This window comes from Mirounga angustirostris, unplaced genomic scaffold, assembly GCF_029215605.1.
Source record: "Mirounga angustirostris isolate CCGP_5_RB_7025 unplaced genomic scaffold, mMirAng1.0.hap1 SCAF_5, whole genome shotgun sequence".
Lineage (NCBI taxonomy): Eukaryota > Metazoa > Chordata > Mammalia > Carnivora > Phocidae > Mirounga > Mirounga angustirostris.
Window position 1 is genome coordinate 179,173,118 of NW_026991713.1, and position 25,724 is coordinate 179,198,841.

At 58.7% G+C, this 25,724-nt stretch overlaps 1 protein-coding gene across 3 annotated transcripts; it reads right to left on the reverse strand.

The window, feature by feature from the left end:
- Positions 1 to 884: 884 nt before the first annotated feature.
- Positions 885 to 12,677, reverse strand: MAFK (MAF bZIP transcription factor K). Of its 3 annotated transcripts, none has more exons than XM_064593430.1 (3): positions 12,486 to 12,677; positions 4,440 to 4,519; positions 885 to 3,565 (listed from the first exon to the last, which is right to left on the reverse strand). In XM_064593430.1, the coding sequence occupies exons 2-3, from the start codon at positions 4,473 to 4,475 to the stop codon at positions 3,131 to 3,133; spliced, it is 471 nt and encodes a 156-aa protein (XP_064449500.1). In that variant the 5' UTR covers positions 4,476 to 4,519; positions 12,486 to 12,677; the 3' UTR covers positions 885 to 3,130. The 3 variants fall into 3 exon arrangements, with proteins under 3 accessions (XP_064449500.1, XP_064449501.1, XP_064449499.1); XM_064593431.1 differs by lacking the exon at positions 12,486 to 12,677 and adding an exon at positions 5,164 to 9,889; XM_064593429.1 differs by lacking the exon at positions 12,486 to 12,677 and adding an exon at positions 4,778 to 5,084.
- Between the last annotated feature and the right edge of the window lie 13,047 nt (positions 12,678 to 25,724).

A 25,724-nucleotide genomic window follows, 5' to 3' on the forward strand; every position in this document is an offset into this window, starting at 1 on the left:
ATGGCCCCAGCAATCCAAACCAGGCAGCGCCGAGAGAGCTGGAGGGCCCAGCGGGGGCACAGGGGTAACCCTCAATGACTTCCCAGCTCACACCCACGGGGGGAGCGGGCCTGGCTTTGGGGAGGTCTGGCTTAGCCGGGGGCCACGGTGACCCCACGGTGCTGGCACACTCTGCTCCCCGCCAATTTCACAGAAGGGAGCTGGTGGATTGGAAGGGGAGGGAACAGGCCCCCCAGAGGCGAACCCCGAGTGGCTGGTGGTGACGCCCCCCCTCAGTGACAGCGAGGGCAGGAGCCGTCCCGTCAGCTCAGGCGGAGGTGAGGCAGGAAGGCTGGCACATCTTGGAAACCCCGAGACCTCACCTGCAAGCTGGACCTCCTTCAGAGGCTGAGGCCGAGTGCTGACACGTCTGTCCCTGGGAGGGACTGGGGTGGGGAAGGCCCGTGAGGAGCACACAGGCCCTTGGCCCTGGCTTCTGGGAGAGCCCGCTTCCTTTAGGCACCTTGCTCTCCACCCCAGGCCGAGCGTCCCTCTCACCTGCTGCAGGACCTGGCCTGAGACCGGGGCACACACCACCCAGGGGGTAGGGGGGAGCCGTCCGAGCTGGAGAGGAAGAGGCTGTGTCTGAAGGTTGGGGGCTCCCGGTCAGGGCGGATGGGACACTGGGGAATTGGGCCCACACTCAGAAAGCCAACCCGGCCGCCTCCACCCGCCCGACCCCCTCCCCAGCCCGTGGCTGTCCCGACGGACCTCCCAGCCTAGGAGACCCACTGCAGGCGAGGACAACCGCGTTGGGGGGCTGGGACGTGGGGGCGGCGGCCGACCAATGGTGCCCTGCACTTGGGGACTTGACCCCCAGCCCCAGTCACAAAACCAGGCGGGTCTGAAACCAGAAAACTCTTTATTGCAAAGGTACAAAAGCATCACAGCAGAGATGTACAGCAATAAATTAGGTGGTGGCCGTGAGGGGACAGGGCGGGCGCGGGGCACGAGTCCTACGCACGAGGACCATGACGTGGGATCTCTTCTCAATAATTTATACCATGATAAAAGCAGCACAAAAATAAATATGGAAATGGAGCAGCCGAGCGACGGAGGCGAGGAAGCGGGAGGCCCCGTCCCCAGGAAGGACCCGCGTCTGAAGCCCCGGAGGCAGGGGGAGCAAACTCCAGGGACACAAGTCCTTGCCTTTTCTCTTAAATAAAAAAAATCCATATATTAAACCTGTGACAATGGAATCTCGGTGAGCTGAAAGGAAAAGCACTCGGGAAAGGCTCTGGTCTTCCTTCCCTGGCCCCGGGTCCCCCCAGGTGGGGCCTCGGCGCTCCCGAGGGCTGGTGGGAACGCAGAGGGAAGCGTCGGGCGGGCAGCCCGGGCCTCCCTCCCCAGAGCTGGGGGCGGGGGCGACCAGCTCCCACCCCCACTCTACTCCAACTGCAGCTCTGCTCTATTAGGGATTTACAGTAAAAACAGGAAAAGTTACGAAAAATCTGTACGATAAAATGTGTATATAATTTTATATATATATATACTTTCTTTCTTTTAAATATTTCCCCATGGTCCTTATTGATATCCAATGTGGATTACCTACCATGGCTATGGTATCAACTCTTTTTTTTTTTTTTTTTAAACACACTGGGCCTTCTTCTCCGTAAGGATCCAGCACACCCCTGACCTTTCACCTTCCCCCAGGACAAGGCCAAGGCGAAGGCCACACAGCAGTGCTGCGGGGGCCCCAGACCTTTCCCAGCCGCTCCTGACAGCAGACGCAGGAGGAGGATGCAGCCCTTGGGGCCATCTGCCCTGCCCAATCCTCCTCTTCCTGTGCGGGTGGCCCATGGCTTGCTGGGGGTGGGGGTCTCCCTCGGTGGTGGGTGGCAGGGCCAAGAGGAGGCCGGGAGCTTGAGCTCAACGCCCACTCCCAGACCCTGCAGCCCCAGCCTCTCTCCAGCAGGGCCAGGAAGGGGCAGTCCAAGCTCGGCACACGGGAGCTGGGAGCCCCGATCGATCGAGGCTCACGGGAGGGAAGCCCCGGCAAGAGTCACCAAGGTCATCAGGGGCTCCAGGTGCCAGAAAGAGCTAGTAAAGGTTCCAGGCGAGGATTAAGCACCAAGGTAGCTGCGTCCCCTTGTCGTCTGCACCAAGAGACCGCCCAAGTGCCCCCAGGAGGGGGGTCCTGGGCCCCTGCCATGTCACCTCCCTTGTCACCACGCCCTCCTCACCCTCAGACCCCATCCGTCCCCTCCAGCAGAACCAGAGCCCACTCCCGAGGCCCCTGCCAACCTCACCCCCATTCTGCACAGAACCTCCACGCGCCCACCCCCAGGCCCCGCCACCCTCCCTGCGCAGGGCTCCACCTTCCCCGGCTGGCTGCCCCCCTCCCCACCCAGCAGCTACCACTCCTCTGCAGGTCCGACGGAGGCAAAGCTCCCAACCCCCATGCAACCGTCTGCCGCATGGACCCCGGAGGCCCCCCAGTGACCGGCCATTCCGAGCCTCTCCCCCGAGGCCCCGCTGCTGCCGGTACGCTGGTGCGATGGCTGGCACATCGTGGGGCACGCGTGCACGCGCACACAGCCCCTCGGGCGGCCCTCCCTCCGCCTCGCAGGGTGCAGGTCTCCCGTAAGGCTAAAAGCAGGGTCATGGTGCTTTTCGTCACCAGGAGCACATGGTTCGTCCTGCGGCACCAGAGCTCAGGGCAGCGAGGGGGTCCCCGCACCGGCTGGTGGACCACAGCGGGCCACTCTCGGGATGGGTGGAAGACAGAGCCCCCGCCGTCTGGGCCACAGGGCCAGGAACCTCCCAAGGACCTTCCCTCCGTACATCCCGACGCCCGCCCCCGGCGCGAGACCCACACCCCTAGAAAAGGACGGTCCGGAGAGAGCCGGTGGGGCCCAGAGGAAGGCCAGGTGCATACGTGTGCGTGTTTGCGTGTGCGTGCGTGTGGGAAGGCGTGCAGCACACAGTCTCACGAGACCCCATCTTCGGCCGGCAGCCCCGTCCCCGCCGCGAGTCTGTGCTTGACTCAGGTGATGAGGGGTCTGCTCCCCGTAGGCTCGTCTGATGGGCACAAGGGAGGAGCCCACCACCTGCCCGGCCGCAGCCCCCCAGGCCCCACCCTGGGCGGGCACTAGGACGCGGCCGAAAAGGGCACAGAGGTGGAGGAGATGTCGGCGGACTTGACGATGGTGATGACGCTGGTGGTGGCCACCTTGGTGGGGGTGACGGGCCCGCGGGCCACGGTGCGGGCGAAGGTCTGCAGGGCCTCGTACTTGGAGCGCAGCGCGTCGAGCTCCAGCCTCATGCTCGCGTTCTCGGAGGCGAGCTTCTCCACCTCCTGCTGCAGCTCCACGCGCTGCCGCTCCAGCTCCTCCTTCTGCGTCACCCGCTTGATGCGGCAGCTGGCCGCGTAGCCGCGGTTCTTGAGCGTGCGCCGCCGCTGCTTCAGGCGCACCACCTCCTCCTTGGTGAGGCCCCGCAGGTGCTGGTTCAGCTCCCGCACCGACATGGACACCAGCTCGTCATCGCTGAGCACCGGGGCGTTCTCGCCCGCCTCCTTCTTGACCTGCGGGGGCCACGGCACAGCGGTCAGCACGGAGACGCGGGGCGCGGCGGGAAGGACTGGCCACGGAGGGACCCCAGAGGACGGCTCAAGCTGTTCCGGACAGCACCCCCCTCCACTGCGCAAGCGGGCCTTCGCTCCTCCATCACGGAACGGGGACGGTCCTTGCGGGGTGCAGGTCTGCACGCCACGCACACAGCATCATGCAGGCGGTTCTCGGATGGGGGCTGCTGGCTACACCCGGCCATCACCTGGATCCCACTGGCCGCCCACACTCTGCAAGGCCAGGGCCCACGTGTTGCTACCCTCTGTGCCTCTCCAGGGCCCGGGGCAGGACGGACACAGGCAGGGGAGGGACGGGACGGCACGGCAGCCCATCCTTCTGCATGCCTCGGACCCAGTGGGACCTCAGATGCGGCTTGGGCGTGCTCGGCCCAGAAATGCATGGACAGTGCCCTCTCCTGCACACCCAGCTCCGCTCCCAAGATGACACAGCCAACCCAAGCACACGCTGCTCACGGCCAGGCCCTGGGAGCCAGGTTCCACGGGATGGAGGATACACTGCTCACCCCTGGGAGTGAGGGTCATGAGCACATCCTAGCCGACGGGGATCCACCCCTATCACTCCCTCCCAAGAAGGGATCCCCCCAGATGTCAGAGCTGGTGTCTCCCAAGGCCACGACCCCCAATTCTGTCACCACCTCTCTGTGACACGTCCTCTAGCCAACAGCCCCCCTGCTCTCTTCCAGAGGACAGGGTTTCCTTCCTCACACTCAGGGCAACCCTGGGAAAGAGGCGCTGCTGGGGCCGGAAGGGACCTTTCCCAGGCCTGAGCCCGGGACAGAAACAGGATCTGCTCACCCCCAACCCCGCTTACCTTTAACGCCTTGTTTGGTTTGGGATTAGTCGTCATAACCTGGACACAGTCACCCGAACAGAAGGGCTTGGAAACTGCAACTAGAAAATCACACAAGAACACAGAAATGAGCGAGGTTAGGTTCTGGCCAGGCTGGGGACGGGGCCTGCTGCCGTCACAAGTGACCTAAAGTGGGGACATGCCCACTGCAGAGAGGCTCCAACGAGGTTCAGCTCCTTGCTCCCTGTCACCCCAAAAGCAAGATGGGAGCCAGCCAGCCCTGAGGGGCTCCCTGCAGGGTGGGCATGCTGGCCACACCCCCCACTCCAGCATCAGGCCACAGAGCAACCCGGACCCACCTTGGCCCAGGGCCTGGCAGCCACACAGCGGTCCCATGCCGCCCCACCGGCCAGGCCTGTGCCTCCAGCGCCTGGGCCCCCCAGGCATGAGCAGCTGTTGCTTCCTGTTCTCACTCTCCCTCCGAGCTGAGCAGCTTGCACCCGCGAGGCCCAGGCTGCCCCGTTCAGGGGCCAAAGCACGCAGCAGCAAAGCCCCCTCCCGAGATCAGCCGCACCCAGCACCTGAAGGGCACCGCTGGCCCCCAGGACGGCACCCTGCCCGGGCAAGAGCCCCTGGTACCCCTGACCTAGCCTGGCTCCAGAGAGGAAGGGCCCCGGGGGAGCACGCCCCCCGGGTGGAGCCCGCACCCGCCCTGGCCCAGCCCCGCCCTCCCTAGCAGACCTACCTCTGCAAAGGGCACTGCGGCTGTGACATCACCACCCCCACCTGGGCTGCCCCAGAGCCATGACCTGAGGCCCTCGGGGTGGGCGGGGTCTCCCTGCGCGGCCAGGGCAGGATCTGGGAGGTGGGGAGCCGCGGCTGCACGAGCTCATGGGGCGGCTGTCTGGCGGGAGTTGTCCCCGGCGCCCGCCAGCCCCGCCGCTGCCCGCCCTTCGAGTTTTCGCGTCTGCATTGTGTCACACATTCTAATCATTCATGAAAAAGCCAGCCAAAGCATCCCAAGCATGATTCCCCTCTGATAGTTGCCATGGCGACCTTGGGAAGTAGCCAGCCCCTGGTGGTCGCCATGGCAACAGAGAAGCCCACAGCAACAATGGCTTCGGGCGGCTGGTGCACACACACAGGCTGCGGGACAGTAAACAAACCCGTGTGACCCCGCGGCTCTAGACTTGCCCCCACGCTCTGTCACTGGGTTAGGGACCCGGGTCTACGTTCCAAACGCCAGGCACGGTGAACTGAGCAGAGAGAACACCAGAGAAATGCACGACGGGGGGATGCGGGCCCCAGAGAGGGAGCCTCAGCCGAGCCTCCATCTCGAGGGTGAGCGGGACTCGGGTGGGTGTCTCCACCCTGCCTTCCTTCGCCCACAGCCCCGGGACCCTAACCCGTCCCCACGGCTCGCCTGCCTTCCGCCACCAGAGGGTCTCAGCACCCAGGTCGCTGGACCCCCAGTTGCCCCTGGCAACACTCCCGGGCGCCGATGCTGGATGACGGCGAGCAGGACAGCAGCAGGGCCGGGGCCGGGCACACCCCCGGGGGGCTCCGGGCTCCTCCACACCCCCACGCGTGTGCCCGAGACAGACACGCAGACGACGCAGCAGCATGGGGTGGTCACGGCAGGGAGCAGGAGCCGCTTCCTGACAGCAGGCCGACCCCCGGCATCTGTGGGGGGCAGGGGGCGCACAATTAGCGCCCCTCCCTCCGGGTGCGGGGGTCACACCGTGCTAGAGAAAGCACCTGGAGGGCCAGCAGGAGCCAGGCAGCTGGGAGAGCCCTGAGAAACTTTTCCACCACCGGGTGTCATTCCAGCACACGTCAGCGCACAAGGGCCTGGAGACGCCAGGGCATAGTTGTGCGGTGAGTCACAGCTGTTTACAGAGCAAGGAGCTCACATTCCCACAGACCTAAGGCCCTCCCACCCTGCACGGACCGCCCAGCCCGCCTGATGAGAAAAGGGAGGCCCCAGCAAAGGAGGGAGCTCCGCTCAGACCCCGACCAGCAGGGCTTTCTGTGCCTCCCCCACGGTGGCGGGCCAGCTCAGCCAGCACCCAGGGCCACAGGGCTGCGCTCAGGGCAGGCAGGTACACTTCCCCTGGGGACCGGCCCTCCGTGACAGTTAGTGGTGGGATGTCCAGGTAACCAGGATGGGCACAGGACTGGGCCACAGCACTGCAAGGGCTCGGCCCCCTCCCCTCCAGACAGGCCCCATGAGGGTCCGTTGGCTGCATCTGAAAGGTCAAGGTCACCTGGGCAAAGCCCCATATCCACCAGCTCTGCACCCCATCTGCCTTCTGGGCACAGGACACAGATGAGAGCCTCGGCAGGGATGGGAGAAGAGCGGCCCTGGGGCCCACCTGGGGTCCAAGAGAGGAGGGACGTCTCTCTTTGTGGGAGGGTTCCACGCTGGGGTCTGACCTCTGGGGACTCCCTGCCCTTCTCGGACCTCCCGTTCAACAAGAGCGACGTGAGGCCTAAGAGCGAACAGGAGTACATGTGGAGGTGATCATCGCCTTGAGACAAAGTTGGGGAACGAGCCAGTAAAGCACTTCTGTGGGTCTTACTCTCCTCCTCTGAAAATGAGGGGATCGGAACCAGGGGTCCCAGAGTTCTGTCCAGCTCGCAAAAGCCTCGGTTGGGCTGAGCCAGGAGAGACCCTGACTGGGGGCTCCACTCAACCCCCAGAGGGCTGGGACCCGCACCAGGGCCCCCCTGAGAAACCAGAGACCCAGACATGGGTGGGCAAGTCCCAGGCAAGGGCAGACACCGTCCCATGGACCCCTGCTCACAGACACAACCCCCACTGCCTCGGGCGGACCAGGTTTCAGCTCCTGCCTCCCCCACCCCCCGCCGCCGAGGCACCCCTGGAAGTCTCCACCAGCTGCTGGAGAGCGGGCTGCCCCGGGGGGCACTACATACGCAGACTCAGCCGCTGGTCCAGGGAGCCAGCTCCAGGAGCACGGCAATGGCTGGGCACTGCCCGTCTTTCCTGAACTCAGTTTATGGACAGAAACGGCACCATTACTCCCCTATGCCAAGCTACGCAAAATACATGCAGCAGTGACCTAAGATCACTTCAAACATGACGGGCAAAAAACCCGACAGTTCGCTTTTGGAAAACAGGTTCAGAGAAAAGTTTCGTACCTGTGCGAGTTTGGACAACTGAGTTTAAAACAACTGCCCTAAAACGTGTATTTATAAAGCCCTGAACCTCAGGCAACCTCACGGCCACCAGAGCGCACGCAGGAGGAACTGCTTTCTGGTCCCGGGCCGGACCGCAGCCAGGGTTAGAGACCGAGGCCCCGACAGGCCGGGCAGGAGCGGCGAGGCGGCCTCGCCTTCCACCACACTGGCCCCCGCTCAGCACCCGCACACGGCTCTCCAGCAGCTGCACAGGAGGACGCTCGGGGCATCGAGTCCCCTCACCACCAACTAACAGAACCTCAGCCACACGTGCACGCTTTCTGCATGGGCTGTTTGGAATTCCAGTAAATTGGCAGCCAGAGCCAGGCGGGGACCCCCGAAGGCGGGTGTGAACCTCCGAGGCGCACATGCCCACCCACCGAGTGAACAAGAGCCAGACGCTCAGCTCACGCAGCCCTCAAGACGCTGCTGGTCAAGAAAGGCTGCTCGGTCAGCACTTAGACCTTGGAACACCTTTCAGGTGACTGCTTTCCTACCTGAAGAGGGTGGTTTTCAACCCAAAGCCAGAAACTTCATCCTGGTGTGCATCTGAACAAAGTCAAGGGAAAGACTGCCCTAAAAGAAAAACAATGGACCAGCAGCCTAGATGGGAGTCACCTCTGGGGATGGCATAGTTGGGAACAAGTAAAGGAGCCGGGGGTGGCCCTCCCTTCCGGGACCCACAAAGAACAGGCAAGTCGTCCAGGTTCAACAATGCAGGACAGCCCTTCCAGGGGCAGGTGAGCTGGAGGCCAGGGTCTCAGCCCCTCCATCCCCCAGCAAACACCTGCTGCTTGCCCACCCTCTGACTCGGCTCATCTGGGGCAACTCACGACCCAGGCCATCCCGAGTGCGCTCAGGCCCTCACTGGGCTAGACTCAGGTTCAGGGCCTTGGGGGGTGGGGGGAACATTTGTTCCACCAGTAAAGCCAGGTGGCTGATGGGCGCAATGGCCCCAACTCAAACAGCCCTAGGTCTAGATGATGTCAGAAAAGGGGTTTTTGGAGTCTGACGGGGCTCTAACCCTTACCTCAGTTAGACTAGCCTACACCATGAGCTTCCCGTGCACAGGAAGCCGAATCTGGTGCCCAGCAGGGTAGACGCTCAAAAAAACTCTTGTTCCTGTTCAGTGTGGAGTGATGGCGGCTGCCACTCCCCGTGCCTGCCCCCTTCAGCCCTCCCAGGTCTCCGAGGGGGTCAGATCCAGGGAGAGGGAAGAGGGCAGGAGGAAAACAGGAAGGGAGGAAAAGGGTTCTGTCCTGAAGCAGATCTCCACTTCACACAGCAGAACAGCATCTGACTCACCCTGATGGGTGCAAACCCCAAAGCCAGAAGCCTCTGTCCTGGGGGGCTGGGGGCCTTCTCACAGAGGACCCAAAGCTGAGCGCCCCTCCCAGCTGGCAGCACAGTGGGGCCGACACAGAAGGCAACTGTCCCATGAGCACAGGGTGACATGGCCAGCTTGCCCCCCAAGCTGACGCCTCACCCAACTGAAGACAGGCCTGGCACCGGGAGGGCTCGTACCTCCCGCCCAACTCCCCTCCACGTGCGGGTGCACCCCATCAGCCTAGCCCACACCCAGCCTGCAGGCTGGCCCTGGCTGGCCGCCCTCCGGCAAGACATGACTGTCTGCCTGGCTTGGAGGACGTCTGGTCACCTTGCGTTTGCAGTCCGAGGAAGCTGTGTCATCCTGGCTCTGTCCAGAGGTGACTCAGGCGGCTGCTAGGCTGACAGCAGGCTGAACGCCTCACCTCCCTGGCCACGCCCTGGCCCCTCACTCCCCCGGTACCCCTCTGGGTGGTCCTCCTGTCTCCAGGCTCCCCTCTGGGGCTCTGTTCGTGCCACAGCTGCCCAGGGGTTCGACCAGCCCCAAGCCCCACATCCCACTGAGGTTACACAGCCCGCGTGTCTGACAGGCCCCAGAGATGTGCCCTGTCCCCACACCTGCCCTCCTGCTGCGTCTCCAGCTCAGGTGATGACCCATCATGCCATTCATGCGGAAATCACCCCCAACACCTCACCTCTCCTTCCACGTCCACCTGCTGAGCCTGGCCTGTCAGCCTCAGCCCGTCTCTCTGCTGATGCTCCAGCCCTCCAGCACTACCTGGCTCAACCCTGGGCTGCTTTTGTCTGGGCCTTGGCCCCTCAAATGTAGGCCCCAAGGTGGGTAGAAGAACCCCCTGCCTGAAGGCCCTCCTGAGCCCCTCACGCCCCTGGCCACCTGTCGCATCCAGGCCTTCACCTCTGGCTTCTAGAGCCTCCGCAATCAGTGCTGGACTCCCACCCTCTCCCCCCAACCCTTGCTTCACCAGAAAGCCGCCTCCTGCCTTCCCTGGGGTGGGCGGGCACCCCCTCACAAGTACACATCAAGGGCTGAGCCCAAGACTTGGTCCTGGTCTTTCTGTCTGAGGTTTGCTTCCCTTGCTGGAGGGCGGGGACGTTCTTAACCACACCTGCTCCCCTCAACTCCCAGCAAGTGAGAGGCAAGCCACCTAAGCGCACATGTCAGCACTGCCCTGAAGGGAGGGGGTCGGGGGCGCCTCAGCTCGGGACCTGTCTGGCCCTCCCCGTCCCGTGCAGCCCACGTGCAACACAGAAAAGCAGGCAGGGTGTCCCCCACACCCCGGATATCGGACTCTGACGCCACAGGCCAGGTAAGGGGTATTGGGCTTGGTGTCCTCATGTAAAGTGGGGGGGGGGGGCGCGCGGGGGGTGTATGTGTACTGCATAATCCCTACATTTATTTCTACCTGTTCTAAAGTTCTATGATTTTAAGAGAACACTTTCAATTTCCTGAAACTGTAAGAAAGAGGAAACATGACCAGTCTGTGACTTACAAAAAGCAAAAGTAAACACGGGAGCAGTGCATCTTCCATCGGCAGGGAGCAGGGAGGCGGGGAGCAGAGGGGAGGGTGAGTCACTGTTTACTGCTCTGAGGAGTAGCCACACAGAGAACGCTCACAGCTGCCCGGGTTCCATTTCCCGTGTGGACTGCACCCTAAAGCCAGAAAGTCCACTCCAGAAACCTTTAGACTCAGGAAGAGCCAGGACACAGGCAGGATTTCTTCTCCGCTGCCTGAGACGGTAAACAGACTCTCCAGCTACCGAAGCCCCAAGAGTGAAAGCGTGTGGGGCTGCGGACACACGGACAGAGAACGGTGGGTCTGGGTCGGGAAAGCGACCTCACTCGGCGGCAGCTGGGCCCTGGAGACAGGGCTGGAACGCAGCAAGCCCCAGAAACGATTTCCCCAAGTAGCCCCGATTCAACTCCCATTTTTAGCAACCACCTTGAGTGAGTGGGGCTGAACTTGGAACGCATCCCTCAAAGTCCAGCTACGTTCAAGCACAGAAGGCAAATGTGCTCCAGAGAGAAGCCTTGCTTTGTGTTTTTGAGTTTGGAAACTATTTTGGAATCAGGAGAGGACCACTGTTAAGTTCTAAAAGCAGACCCCCTTGAAGGAGCTCAACTCAAACATGCCTGCTGGGCCGCCCAGGGAGGGAAGCTCTCCAAAAGCTGTCAGCTACCCACAAGACAACGGCGGCTGCAGGCGCTCCTCACCCGCCTGCACAGCCCACCTTCAACCTCTCAGACCCCTCCCACGGGCTCAGACCGACACTCGCTGCAAAGCCCCACCCCAGAAGGCAGGGTGCTTGGAGATGGCCCAGCTCGCCTAGCACACAGAGGCACGCGGTCAAGATACCTGTGCCGTGAGGGCTGGAACAGCAAAACCGCGCCAATGCCAACAACGGGGAAAGGGGAGGGCGGCCGGGCGGCCAAGCCACACTGGCTCAAGGACCCACCGATTCTATCGGCCGTGCGGGGCGAGCGTGCACCAGCCCCGGGAGCTTCCTGCGGCCAGGCGCCTGGCAAAGGAAGGTAGCTGAGTGTGGGGATCTTCCCCACTGACAATTTATTCAGAGGGCGAGCACTTCTGCCCGGCCCACGAGAGCAGTGTGAAAGGTAAACAAGAGCAGGAGAGAACAGGGAACTTCCAGCAAGCCCGAACACCAACTGCTCCACGGCTGTGTTCTCACAACACGTGGCGAGCCGAACGCCGTGGGAGACAGGAGGCAAAGCGATCTGCTGCACCTTAGAGCTGGGTGGGGAGCGGAGCACGCCCGGTGCCCCTCCGAGGCTCCCGGGGACTCGTGCGGGAGCCGGCGGACCGACAGTGTCTCCCCAACTCAGCAGGATCCCAGTTGGACTTGGAAGAGACGGAGACCCCCTGCTCGCAGATGGCAAAGATGAGACCGCGGGCCGTGGGGTTTAGGGGAAGTGTCCCCCTCCCCACCCAAAGCTTCCACACCAAGGCCTCCCTCCGGGAATCCCCTGGCAGGTCAGCTGCTCCGAGCGTGACATCGGTCAGGAGCCCCCCGCTCCAGGCCCTCCCGCCCCCTCCCCCCGAACGCGGGTGGGAGGCCACCGCCGGGCAAGGGAGCGCCGGCCGGGTCGGCCCTGCGCGACTACGCGCTCCCCTGCACGTGGCCGTTTATTTTCGCCCCCGCCTTCCCGCCCCGCAGCGGACCTCCGGGGGTTAAAGGCAAAGCAGGTGGGGGGGGTCGACAGGGGCCGCCGGGCCCGCCGGCGCTTACCCCCGGGGAACCCACGGCCTCCCGCTGGGGCTCGGGGCGGCCCGGGACTCGCGGGCGCGCTCCCGGGCCTGAGAAAGAAGAGACCCCGGCCCGCGCGGCGCGCTCGCGGCAGGGCACCTGACGGCAGGTGCGCGGGCCGGGGTCTCGAGGTTCCGCCCAACTTGGCCGCGGGTCCGAGGCGGCCGTGACTCAGCGGCGCGCGGGCCCGACCCGTCCCCGACCCGCCCCCGGCCCCAACCCGGCCCGGCCCGGCCCCGCGCGGCCGCTCCTCACCTGGCGTCGCGCGGGGGGCGCGGGCGCGCGGCGGCTCCTCGCGGGCACGCGCTCTCCTCGCGCTCGCGCTCACTCTCGCGCTCCCCCTCGGCCGCCGCCTCCGCCGCGCTCTGGGGCTCCTACTTCGCGAAGGACAACAAGTTCCCCCCCGCCGCCCGCCGCCAGCCCGCCCGCCCGGCTCCCCAGCATCTGACACCGCTTCCGGGATCGGCGTCGGCGCGCGTCACGCCGCCCCGCCCACCGCGCGCCACTGCCCGCCGCCGCCCCGCCCCGCCCCAGGCCCCGCCCACCGCTGGGCCCCGCCCCTCGGCCGCCGAAGCCGCGGGCCCCCTGCGAGCCAACGCCCCGCCGCCCGGCCCGTGCTGGGCCGGCGGCTGCACCTGTGCCCGCAGGTGTCGTGCGCCCCCGTGATGACAGTCGTCCCCGCTGAGTGAGCCCACCCATTTCCCACAACAGCGCGCCCTGGCCGCGTTGCTCTCCTCTGGAGTCCCCACTTCCCCGCCGGCCTCTTGCGCATCCCCTCAGCCCCTTCTGAGCCCTCGGGAGACCCCGCTGTCCCCAGGGGTGGTCCCAGCGGGAGCCCGCCTTGGGGGCAGGGGGCTCCGCCAGGGGAGTCCAGCTGGACTTTGCATCCCAGGGGACAGTGCACTAACCAGAGAGGGGTGGACACATTCCGGGGCACACCTCCCTGTTCCAGGGCGCAGGCCCCACGAGTGGGGAAAGGGCAGCTGGTATTGCACCTGCCAGGGACATCCCTAGCTGTCCTTTGATTTCTCTTTTTTGATCAAGAAGTGAGTAAAGAGGGGCGCCTGGGTGGCTCTGTCAGTTAAGCATCTGCCTTGCACTCAGGTCATGATCTCAGGGTCCTAGGATTGAGCCCCACGCCAGGCTCCCTCCTCAATGGGGAGTCTGCTTCTCCCTCTCCTTCTACCCCTCCCCTCTGCTCATGTTCTCTCAAATAAATAAATGAAATCTTAAAAAAAAAAAAAAAAAAAAAAAAAGAAGAAGTGGATAAAGAGAATTATTTCTCTTCTGTAGCAATGGTGATAAACATCTTTGGCCCAGGGCCTCAACGTGAAGGGCTCCAAAGCCCCCGGGGGCCTGGGGAACAGTGCCCAGCTAAAGCCCCAGCTCATGGTAGCAAAGGCAGGCCCAGAACAGTGCGCTCCAGAAAGGAGCAGCCTGGTTCTCTCCCAAGTGGAGGACAAAGCTGGGGAGGGGACCCCTCTGTTAAAATCCAAAACAAACAGAGACCAACCTTGAAAAGTCCCTGAACAGAAAAAATCAGTTTAGTCGTAGAAAGCTTCATTAAGCTTATTTTGCAAGGCTAAGTTGACCCAGGTCATCCCCCGCTTGTGCCTCTGAAAATCATAAGCAAAACCTAAACTGCTTCCCGAGGTTGTTGGGAGAGAACCACTAACCAGGTCCCTGTCGTTTAGGAAACTTCTGATATGATAACCAATCACCGTGAACAATGAACACTCACTGTGCTCTCACCATGGAAGGCGCCGCATGACCCCAGAGCCGCACCCCACGTTCGGGTCAGAGTGCCCCCGGCCTCCCCAGGCCATGCCCCATGTTCTGGTTGGAGTGCTCCTGGCTTGCCAAGTGTCTTTTTGGTGTGTGCACAATAAACAATAGTAAGTCCTACTTGGGTGATTCCTTGGTTTTCCTTCTGTTAGGTGGAAACTTTTAACATTTCATGGTGTCAGAAGTGGGATCCAAAAAAAAAAAGGACACCCCCCCGCCCCACACAATGACTCTGAGGCTGCTGTGCAGGCAGGTCCTGCCTCCCACAGAGCCCACCGTGCTCAGCACTTTCTCACCAACCCTCAAGTTTGCGGGTGAGTCTCTCGGATCTGAGCTCTGCTCTCTGTGTTCTAAGCTCTCCAACTTAATGTGCATACCTGCCCAGATGGCCAAAGGGGTTTTGTGAAACATTCTCTATTTTGCATCCTGTAAGGGCACTTTTGGAGTTGTGTTTTGGAGTCCTTTCGTCTTGCAGCTTTGGTATACCAGTCAAAGAATACATTCCATTGTCTCTGAATGTGTTTTTGAACAGGAAAAGGTATAAAAGACATGGATTTCTGTTGTTATTGTTTTGGGTTTGGTTTTGGGGGTTGGGATTAGTAAAGGAAAAAGAAAGTAATTTTGTCTTAGAGCAAAATGACTGTTCTGGAATAAGAAAGGGAAAAGATAGGAAAAGCCTAAATGGATATAGAAAGTTGCAAGATGTTTGTGGAAAAAGATTTCAAAAAAGCAATTTAATGTGTGGTCAAGCGGACTAAGGTCGTAATGGATTAACTTCAAAAAAAAAAAAAGAATTTTAGGGGGTGCCTGGCTGGCTCAGTCAGCAGAGTGAGTGACTCTTAATCTTGGGTGGGGTCATGCATTCAAGCCCCATGTTGGGCATGGAGCCACTTAAAATTTAAAAAAAAAAAAAAAAGATTTTTAATATCAAAAGTACACTGGTACAAAATTAGAATTTAGGTTTTGCTCTGTTAAAATCACAAATTTTTTTTTAGATTATCAGTCCACCCCTAATCAGAAATTGTAAACAAATGTTTTCTTTACTTTTGGTGTAATCTGCCTACGAAACAAAGATTCTGTATTTTATTTTATTTTATTTTATTTTAAAGATTTTATTTATTCATTTGACAGAGAGAGAGAGACAGTGAGAGAAGGAACACAAGCAGGGGGAGTGGGAGAGGGAGAAGTAGGCTTCCCGCGGAGCAGGGAGCCAGACGCAGGGCTCGATCCCAGGATCCTGGGATCATGACCTGAGCCGAAGGCAGACGCTTAATGACTGAGCCAGGCACCCCAGATTCTGTATTTTAGGAATGTAATTTTCCTGCGCTTCACATTGTCTTTACCAAGTCTTTGATTACCTACTAAAATAACTGAGTCTTCTCTATTGAAAGAACTAAGGTCATTTTTGCAACTCTGTAACTTTCTTTTTTTTTTTTAAGATTTTATTTATTTATTTATTTGAGAGAGAGAGAATGAGAGAGAGCACATGAGAGGGGGGAGGGTCAGAGGGAGAAGCAGACTCCCTGCCGAGCAGGGAGCCCGATGCGGGACTCGATCCAGGGACTCCAGGATCATGACCTGAGCCGAAGGCAGTCACTTAACCAACTGAGCCACCCAGGCGCCCCGCAACTCTGTAACTTTCTGTATTTGGCTTTGAAATTTTTAATTGTCATTTTGGTGCCAACAGATGACCATGTACTGTTTTCATGGTGAACTGTGATCCTATCTGATCAAGTGTTTTAAACCTTGGGCTATTTTTGACAAACTTGTCAAAAACCAAATTCTAATGATGTCTTTTTGACCTCAAACTAACTTTGGGATTTTAAAAAGGGTCCCTGGACTATCTCAAAAGATTTGTTCTCTCTCCTTATAATAGAGAAATGCTGAACTAGTTAGGCTTATTTGATATGTTGCGTTACATGGGAAGCATTGTCAAATAAGAAGTGAAGATAAACTTTCATTAGCTTAAATTTGTATAAATATATGTTAATAGTACATGCATTCCAGAAATTCTATGAGATTCTTAAAAACCTGACATGTCCTGCTATAATGTTATCAGTCATAATTCTAGTTACTGTTTTAAAATGTATGTCATAGATATAACCAAATTTCCTTGTCAATGGCATTATAATGAACTCTCACAGATCTTTAACCATGGCCATTTTAAGTCTTTCTGCCATTTACAGTCACTTATTGTTTTACCCTGATGCTTTTGCAAAAATGTTCCTGCAAAAGTGCTTCCTTTTCAAAGACATTCCCAGGAGCGATCCTGACAAGCACTCTAGAATGCAGCTCTTCCGATAACCTCAAGACCGTAGCACTGAACTGAGCAAGAATTTCTAAAATTTTAATGGAAAGCTGATTGATTCATAAAGCCACTAACCCGAGATGAAGTGATGCAAGAATTAATCAGAAAACACTGAGCGACCTGATGGAGATGACTGTAACTCGGATGACCTCGATTACAACATTGCTGGTTCTTTCATGTCTTGTTTTCTGGGTGTAAAGGACCCCTTTTCTCCTGTCTTAAGCTATCTATGATGTACAACAATTTGGTAAAGTGTATCTTTGCAACAGAGATTGAAAAGTGTTTCTTTTTTTTCCCCTATGTGATCCCTCCAGAATTCGGAAGCTCTTAGGAAATATTCTTATTTTTCATGACAATATGCATGTTGGCATAAGTTCGATAAGAATCTGTCCTCCCGGGCGCCTGGGTGGCTCAGTCGGTTAAGTGACTGCCTTCGGCTCAGGTCATGATCCTGGAGTCCCGGGATCGAGTCCCGCATCGGGCTCCCTGCTCGGCAGGGAGTCTGCTTCTCCTTCTGACCCTCCCCCCTCTCATGCTCGCTCTCTCTCTCATTCTCTCTCTCTCAAATAAAAATAAATAAAATCTTTAAAAAAAAAAAAAAGAATCTGTCCTCCCTATAACAGGACACAACAGGCTTGGCTTCCTGGCCTGGAGAGGCTCTTGAAAGTCCAATCTGAGTTTCCTTGTGAAAAGTTCCAGCAAAGCAGAATTAAAAGCACCTATATGATCAATCACTATTCTTGTGCACTTGCATAAATAATCAGACTGAGTGTATTGAAACCAATCTTAATTTGCAAACTAATTAGTCTTACTATGGTTATCTTTGATAGAAATGGGGGATGAATGTAGAGAGAAAAAATATGTTTCAATAATAATCATCTTTGTGGATATCAGATTCTAGTGCTGTTTCTTGTCTTGGAAGATTTGTTTTATACCTGTAGACTGGACTAGATCCTGAAATCTAGTTTCCTCCAAAATTTGGCTAGAATGCTCCAAACTATCATCTCCAATTCTCCCACCCTCTTGACTTGGAGTCACTATGAAACTAAAACCGTCCTTTTCCCAGAGCTGTGCGAGCGAAAGCTTGACAACTTGATGTCAACTTCAGAGAAATCCCCACAACAGCTCGTGTGGACAGTCTCCGTGCCTGCTATCATGCGGCCTGCTCAGAAAGATCACCAGGGACAGTCACGCTGCAAACCAGGAAAAAGGGTCAGATCACCACAGCCTGCTCTCACCCCATCTGAAGAGGCTCCAACCCAACAGCTAGGAGCTCAACTGGCCGCTCTCCAAACTCAGGAACAGAATTTATAATTTGCTTGAAGTACTAACCTTTGTTTTTCTTATGTTTCCATAGAAGCGTCTGTCATTAAATTCCCTGACTGCTCACACCGTATCGAGACCTGATTTAGGTGGAAGCCGGCTGGCTGCTGAAGTACAACGTCCTAAGTAATTGTGAGGCTATGTGATGGCTAACGCATCATGCGCGCCTTTGTAAATAACTTCAAACAATTGTAACCCATTTAATGTATTTGATTGGTGACATGTTGGCTCCTGGGAACCTCTGCTCCCGGGAACTTTTCAATCCTGGTTATTGTCCTCCTTACTGTCGTCATACCGGCCTCTCCAGTATGTTGCACACTCTCCGGGGCTTAAAGGCTGGTGGGCAGCCACCCATGTGCTGAACGGTGTTCATGAGGACTAGACACCTGGATGAAGTCAACAAGAACCACAGAAACGATGAAGATGGTGATGACATGACCTTCCAGCCTGAAGACTCAACTTGCGAAGGCAAGGGAACCCCACTGACACAACCACCAAAAGGGGAGAATTGCTAAAACCCAAAACAAATGGAGACCAACCTTGAAAAGTCCCAGTTTAGTCGCAGAAAGCTTCATTAAGCTTATTTTGCAAGGCTAAGTTGACCCAGGTCATCCCCCGCTTGTGCCTCTGAAAATCATAAGCAAAACCTAAACTGCTTCCCGAGGTTGTTGGGAGAGAACCACTAACCAGGTCTCTGTCGTTTAGGAAACTTCTGATATGATAACCAATCACCATGAACAATGAACACTCACTGTGCTCTCACCATGGAAGGCGCCGCATGACCCCAGAGCCGCACCCCACGTTCGGGTCAGAGTGCCCCCGGCCTCCCCAGGCCATGCCCCATGTTCTGGTTGGAGTGCTCCTGGCTTGCCAAGTGTCTTTTTGGTGTGTGCACGATAAACAACAGTAAGTCCTACTTGGGTGATTCCTTGGTTTTCCTTCTGTTAGGTGGAAACTTTTGACACATCCCAAGTCACATGGCCTTGCCAGCCCACCAGAGCCACACTCCCGTCCCCAGCACCTGGATGGGACGCCGAGTGTGGAGGAAACGCACCAGAGCTTTGGGGGTGACAGCAGGCCTCCCATGGGCACAGCTGCACCTCCTGAGGGGTGCTCATGGGGCTCAGGCGCCTTGTGGGGGGCATCCTGGGAACCAAGCAGGAGAAAGTGCCAGGAAGCATCCCATGGCTTCTCGCTCCAGAGAAATGGGCCTCTTTCTGAGCGACCTGTTCTCATTGGGCACACTTGGCCTTGGGGGACAACCAGGTGCTTGGTGTTGGCTGATGGCCTCAACAGGAGCGCCAGAGCAACGCCCACCCATCTCTCCAGGCTTGATCAACCTCCCCTGGAATGGGAAAGCCGTTTCTCCTCCCCAAACCCTCTGTCCTCGGAGGCAAAGCTGGAACCACCGCTCGCTCCATGGCCAGTCTGCGGGACTCCTGACATTGTGTACGATTTGGTTTCTCATGAGCGTCTTCTTTCCCCCAGCTGGACTGTGGACTGTTATATCAACGTTCACTTTCTAAGAGCAGCTCCTGAAGGTGGGAAGAGCAGGACGCTTGGTGCTGGGACCCAGGGGAGGGCACGCGCTCCCGATCTCATGTTCCCCAACTCTAAAATGGGCTCAAAAAAATAGAACGAAGATGCACTTGTCAATAAGTGATGTGGAAACAATGTGATGACCCTTTGCAAAAGGTGAAGCTGCGTCCAGTCTGTCCATACCGCACATCAGCACTATACACATCAGATGGATCAAAGAGAACATTCTGGAAACGGGTGGTGGATGCTTGCACAGCCATGGGGGTGTATGAGTGCCACTCACCTGAGCGCTTAGAAGTGGTTAAAATGGCAAATTTTAAGTTATGTATATCTTACCGCAATAAAAAAATGAATTTTATTTATTTTTTTTTTAAGATTTTTTTTTTTTTTTTGAGAGAGAGAGAATGAGATAGAGAGCATGAGAGGAGGGAGGTTCAGAGAGAGAAGCAGACTCCCTGCCGAGCAGGGAGCCCGATGCGGGACTCGATCCTGGGACTCCAGGATCATGACCTGAGCCAAAGGCAGTCGCTTAACCAACTGAGCCACCCAAGCACCCAAAAAAATGAATTTTAGAAAGCCATTAAAAATATTTGCGGAGAACATGAATGTCTCCCTTTAAAACTTCAAAGGGGGGGCGCCTGGGTGGCTCAGTTGGTTGGCGACTGCCTTCGGCTCAGGTCATGATCCTGGAGTCTCGGGATCGAGTCCCGCATCGGGCTCCCTGCTCGGTGGGGGGTCTGCTTCTCCCTCTGACCCTCCTCCTTCTCATGTTCTCTGTCTCTCATTCTCTCTCTCTCAAATAAATAAATAAAAATCTTAAAAAAAAAAAAACTTCAAAGAGAGAAAATTGTTTTTAAATCCCGATTCAAAACCCAGACACATAAAAAAATTTTAGGCAAAAATCACTCTAAGCAAAGTCACCACACAAAGTATATACTAGGAAAAAATATTTGCAACCCACGTCGCAAAGGTCTACCTCCCCAATCTACAAAAGGCTCCTAGGAATATAAAAGTAAGACAAATAAAAAGGAGCGCAGGATAGGCATAGATCACTCACATAAAAAAACCCTAAATGGCAAACAGAGAAAGACATGCATAATCAGAGCATGCACGTTGAAGCAGTATCAGAATTCCATTTCGTGTCCATCAGAGCCCAAGAGTCAGGGGTGTCCTCCGATCGCAAGGCAGGGGGAACGGGAGGCACGGCTGCCGGTGGGCTGCAGGAAGGCAACCTGGCGGCTCCTCCGGTCCTCGCCGTGGACCTTCCTGGCCCTCAGACCCAGCCTGCCCCCTTCGAGAGCCCCGAGCTACAGGTGTGCCTGTTCGCGAGTGAACTTGGGGCGTAGCGGCTCATCGTGGGGGCACCGGGTGTCATGGCTAAAGGCTGGGCCATCGGGTTGTCACTGCTGAGGGGCCAGCTAAGTGAGCGGCGGGACAAGGGCGCCTGGGGCACCACGCAGCAGTGAAAGTTCCACGGAGACCCGTGTGCAGGTGGGTAGGCACAGGTGTGTGGGACGTGGGGCACAGCTGTACCCCGCAGGTGCCCCACGGCGTGTACACGGTGCCGCCTTCGGCATGAGGAACGAGGGAGAGAAAGCGGGTGTCTGTGTGTCTGTCCCTGCCAAGGGGAGACTGCAGACGGACGAGCTCATAACAAGGGTCTGCTTACACCAGACACAGTGCCGCTCTTCACCCCGGGCGAGTCCCGAGACTGTCAGCCCCAGGGAGTCGCAGGGCTGCCTCGGGCCAGTGGTGCACGCTGCCCCGCCCTCCTTCCAGAGAGCTGATGCAGGGAGTGCCATGGGGCGGACTCAGGGCGCCCTGGGCAAGATCCAGGGCAAGGGAGGGAGGCCGATCACTGGGGGAAAAGGAGAGGCAGCTAGCTGTAGCCTGTGGGGGCGACTGCTCTCACTGAAGGGGCCCCCAGTGGTCACAGGCCCCAGGAAGGCGGGGGGTTGAACCTTGGATAGGCTGGCCTTGGGGACAACCTGCTGCATGACCCCCCACCGACAGCAGGCCAGTACAGCCCTCTAGGAAGTCAGCGGGGCGGGTGTTTGCACCCCACACCCTGTAAGGGGGCAGCCTTTGTAGGCGGATGTTTGCTGACCTAGAACAGATGACTCACGCTTCTGCACGGGGCTAGCAGCGCTCAGCAATGCCCTTCCCTCATCCCTTGCTGTCCAGGACTGCCCTTGAGGATGAGGGAGGAGCCCCCTCCCCATGCCCCAGGGGGCACGTGCTTGCCTGCACCTCTGCCTCGGCCGCCGTGCACCTGCTCTCAGGGCTATTCCTCAGCCTAGCTGGGGGGCTTCCTCGGGCCTCAGCATCCCCTCCCCAGGTGTGCCCAGCCCGGTTTCCTGCGGTCGGGCCCCGACAGGCTGGGTCCTCTGCCAGGACGCCGCCGATGGCTACGGTGGGAGCTTGGGGGGTGGCTGAGAGCCTCTGTCTGCTTGTCCCCAGCTTGCTTCTGGAGCAAGGGAGGTGGTCGGCTCGGCTCGGGGCCAGTCTTGAAAGCACTTTCTTCCACCAGCGGGGGGGAAGGGGTCGCTCCACACTTCAGATCCAGGGCGAGCAGAATCTGGCTTCCAGATGCTACTCTGGCATTGGCCATCTGTGTGGCCTTGGGCCGGTGGCCCGGTCCCTGAGCCAGTCTGCACATCTCGACGCGGAGCAGGACTGACTGCGGATCAGACGTGGGACGGTCTTTGTCAAATGAAAAGACTCCCATCGCTGTGGTATACTAATTTGCTGTGGTGAGTTACAAGGGAGGCGGGCAGCCGTGGCCACGGCCGAGGCCACCCCCTGCATCGGGGCACCTCACCAGGTGGTGTGTGTTACATTCGCTCCCTCCGCCAGGACCCAGGCCATTTACCCCACAAACAAACACCCCAGTCCGGCCGGTGGAACGTGGAGATGCTCTAGGGCAGTGGTTCTCACCCGGGGGGGACACGGCCCCCAGGGGACGTTTGGCCAAGTCTGGAGGCATTCTTCCATTCTTGGTCGTGGCAGCTCAAGGTAGGGGGTTACTGTTGGCATCTAGCGGGTAAGAGGCCGGGAATGCCGCTCAGCAGCCCGCCACACACAGGACTACCCCCTCACGCAGAGACTGGTCCGGCACCAAATGCGAACAGCGGGACCTGGGAGTCACCGTCCGACAGCCACCTTCCCCTCGCCCCCAAACCAGCACCAGGCTCTCAACGATAGCTGCCAATCTCAGTTGCTCTTCTGTGCCAGACCGGGGTTAGGTACTTAGCGTGCATTCATTAGACTCCTCTGATGGCAAGACGGCTCGGTCAACTCCAGGTTAGGGAGCACCAGAGAGCCGGGCCTAGGGCCGGGGTGCTCACATGCACGTGGAATCTGGTTCGAGTGGGAGGTCCGTGTGCAAGCATTTATCCTGGCCTGACTCATCATCTTCCCAAGCGGAAATCACCCACTTGTCCCCCAGCTGGTGGGCGTGGCCCCTGGCCGGATGTCTGTGGTCCATCAGGCCAGGGGCCAAGTTCAGGGACTGTAGTGCACCCCATCTTCCAGGGATGCTGTGGCAGCGTCTTCCCACCAGGAGCGGAGTGCGCGTCTTCTCCCAGAAGCTGGCCACGCCTTCCCAGTAGCCTTGGCGGATGGCGGACAGCGGACAGCGGGCGTGACGTCCAGTGTTCTCTTTTCCCAAACACCAACCAGTTCTCCAGCTCTCCGGCACCGGCTAGGGTGTCCCACAATTCACTACAGTCCTCCGCGACCTCCCGGGGTCGCACAAAGCAGGGGGTGAAGGGCTCAGTCCCACCAGCTGCCCCCGCGACCTCAGGCGTGAGTCGCAAGTCCCGGGCCCCCAGGCCACCCCCGCTTCTGCCTGCAGACAACAAAATCAGGCTCGGGTTCAAATCACAAAACTCAGGAGTGCATCATACCTCAGGGTACGGTGTTACCATAAAGGAGAGCCAGAAGAGGAGATGCAGGGACAAGAAGGAGGCAGAGGACGCTGCGCCTCCCGCCCTCCCCAGGCGGCCACCCTGGGTCACCCTGGGCGAGCGGAGCTTTTCCAATCTCTTGCTCACGAGTTTGCATCAAAGTTCGGTTATGGGAGCAGGACAGATTAGCTCGCGGGCCGCCTCCACCCCTCCCTCCCCGGAGGCCCAGGTCCCCATCCTGAGGCCGTCCAGGGGCCCCACCTGCAGTCACCTCCTTAGTGCAAACTCAGGTCAGGTCAAGGGGGCTTGTCGGGAATAACAAAAGAGGCTCCCACCATTCAGGAAATTTCAAGGGTTGTAGGAGCTCAGGGCCAGGAACCCAGAAGAAGACCAAACATATCTTCCTTATCTTAACGTGTTTCATGGCCACGCAGCTTCTGCTTGGCTCTCGGTCTCTGGGGCCTCCTGCTCGGGGAATCTCACACCACGTCGTGAGGAACATGGCCAGCCTCAGGAACAAACCCAGTGGTGCCCAGTGGACCCTGGCCATGGTCCATCACGGCACGGGTTCCCTGTGCAAACGTGGATTGTAAATAATCGATACCACGAGAAATGCCGACCTGCACGTGATGTCAAGCACCTGGAAATCAGACATGCGTCATCCTCCACCGAGCCTGAGAATGTCACTTTGGACTGACCGTAATCTCTGCACCACTGAGTCAGGACACAGGATGCGGTGTTGAGTGGGCGGTGGTGCTTCTCATAGCCCCTGGGACCTGTGATTGGGACACGAATTTCTGGGACATGCATTTCATGTATTTACTTATTTTTAAGAAAAGTCAAGGAGGGTCTTTTTCTCATTTCGAATATACTGCATGCTCTTCGCAGAAGATCTGAACGAGGCCGAACAAGGAAACCAAACCGTGTGTGGCCCCCTGGCCCCAACAGCCTTGGGGACACTTGGATGGCGCACAGGGACAGGGGGACGAAGGCGTGGAATCAGGTCTGCATTGCGCAGGGCAGGAGGGAGGCGGTCATCGCTCTGGTGCACCCCCCACCCCCACCCAGCCAGAGAACAGAGAGAGAACGGGAGGACACAGACCCAGGGGCCGGGACCCAGCTTCTCTGTCTGCCGTCCCCCGAGGAAATGCCGTGTCTGGGGGATGAGACTCTCCCCACCCAGGCCACCTTTTGGTCCTGCCTGATGTGGGCTGCGACCTCCAGCCTACCCAGCCCCATGCCCGTGACCTCTGCCCTCTGCCCCCCTCCACAGCTGACGGGTCCCAGAGTGTCCCCGGGAGTTCCCACCAGCCACCAAACAAAGCAAGCCTATGGCCCGTCCTCAGCCTCAGCCATTCCAGGGGAAATTTTGGAACGTGGGCGAGGTGCCGGCTGGGAGTGTGTAGCTGGGCTACGGGACCCCTTACGCCTTAGTCCGCGGGCGTGCTGACACTGGTCCTTAAACTGTGCTCCCCGGAACCCCAGGGTCCCACGGGGGCAAGCCATGCAGAGGGGCCCTGGGGGCACCCGGCTTTTATCTGCCCTGCCCTCCCCCGGCAGTCTTTCAAAGGCGGGGAGATCACAGCGGGTTCAGAACAAAAGTGTGTGCCTCCCTGCGTTGTCACCCGCGAGCCCAGAGCTGGGCCGCCGGGCGCTCAGCCTCGGCACCTGCCTGCAGCCCCAGCATGGGGCCCTCGGAGTGCAGGCTGGAGAGCTGCGAGCCTGACGCTAACTGAAGGGAACGGGAAGCTGAGACCCAGGAGGGGGAGTGCAGGGTCGGCAGATGGGACCACGTGACCAGCGGGTCCCCCCATTGGTTCTCCGCACACCCGAGGTCCCCGAGAAAGTGCTCTCTGCCAGCCCCAGCTCCCCCCCCACCCCGCAGCGTGACTGGGAGAAAGGTGCCCGCACCCCGGTCCTGCTTTCTCATCTCCAGCCCCCAAGCATTTGGGGGGGGACCCAGCAGATGAGAAACAGGACTCGGGCCCTGGCGGGTTCAGACACCTTGGATCCCCTGCCTGCTAAGCAGTCTTCCTGCTGCTTCTTGCTCCCTTCCCGTGACGGGAGACTCATTTCCTTGTGAGCCAGCCCGTTCTATTTTCAGACAATTGTTGGAAAGCACTTCCCCGCCTCCAGCCAGAGGCTGCCTCCCCGGAGTTTCCGCTCGCTGGCCAGCGTCTGCCCAGCGGAGTCTCGGATATCAGGCCGCCCAGCCTTCCTGGGCACCAGGCGAAGAGCCGTCCTTACGGCCTCCTCGCGCGCCGCCAGCTGGCCCCAGCACAGTGGCGTCTCATTGGCGGATTCCAGCATCCAACGCCCCGCGCCAGAATGTTCGCTCGTGGAGGAAATTGCCCAAACGTCTACCTGAGTGTAGATGGGTCTCCGAGTTGCCCCGGCCCCCCCACGACACAGGCATCTGAGTCCTAATAACCCCTGACTCATGGCTCTGAAACCCAGTCGCCAGGCTGGTGCGGCTTCCAACATGGGTGAAGCGCTTTCTAAATTTAGTGGACAAGGTAGTTGGGAACCGACCAGCCCCACCACGGTGCCCTGTGCCTCATCTCACCGTCCCCGCACCGTGAGCGCTGGGAAGGGCCAGGCCCGGTCCGGGGCTGGGGGCCCCCTGACCCA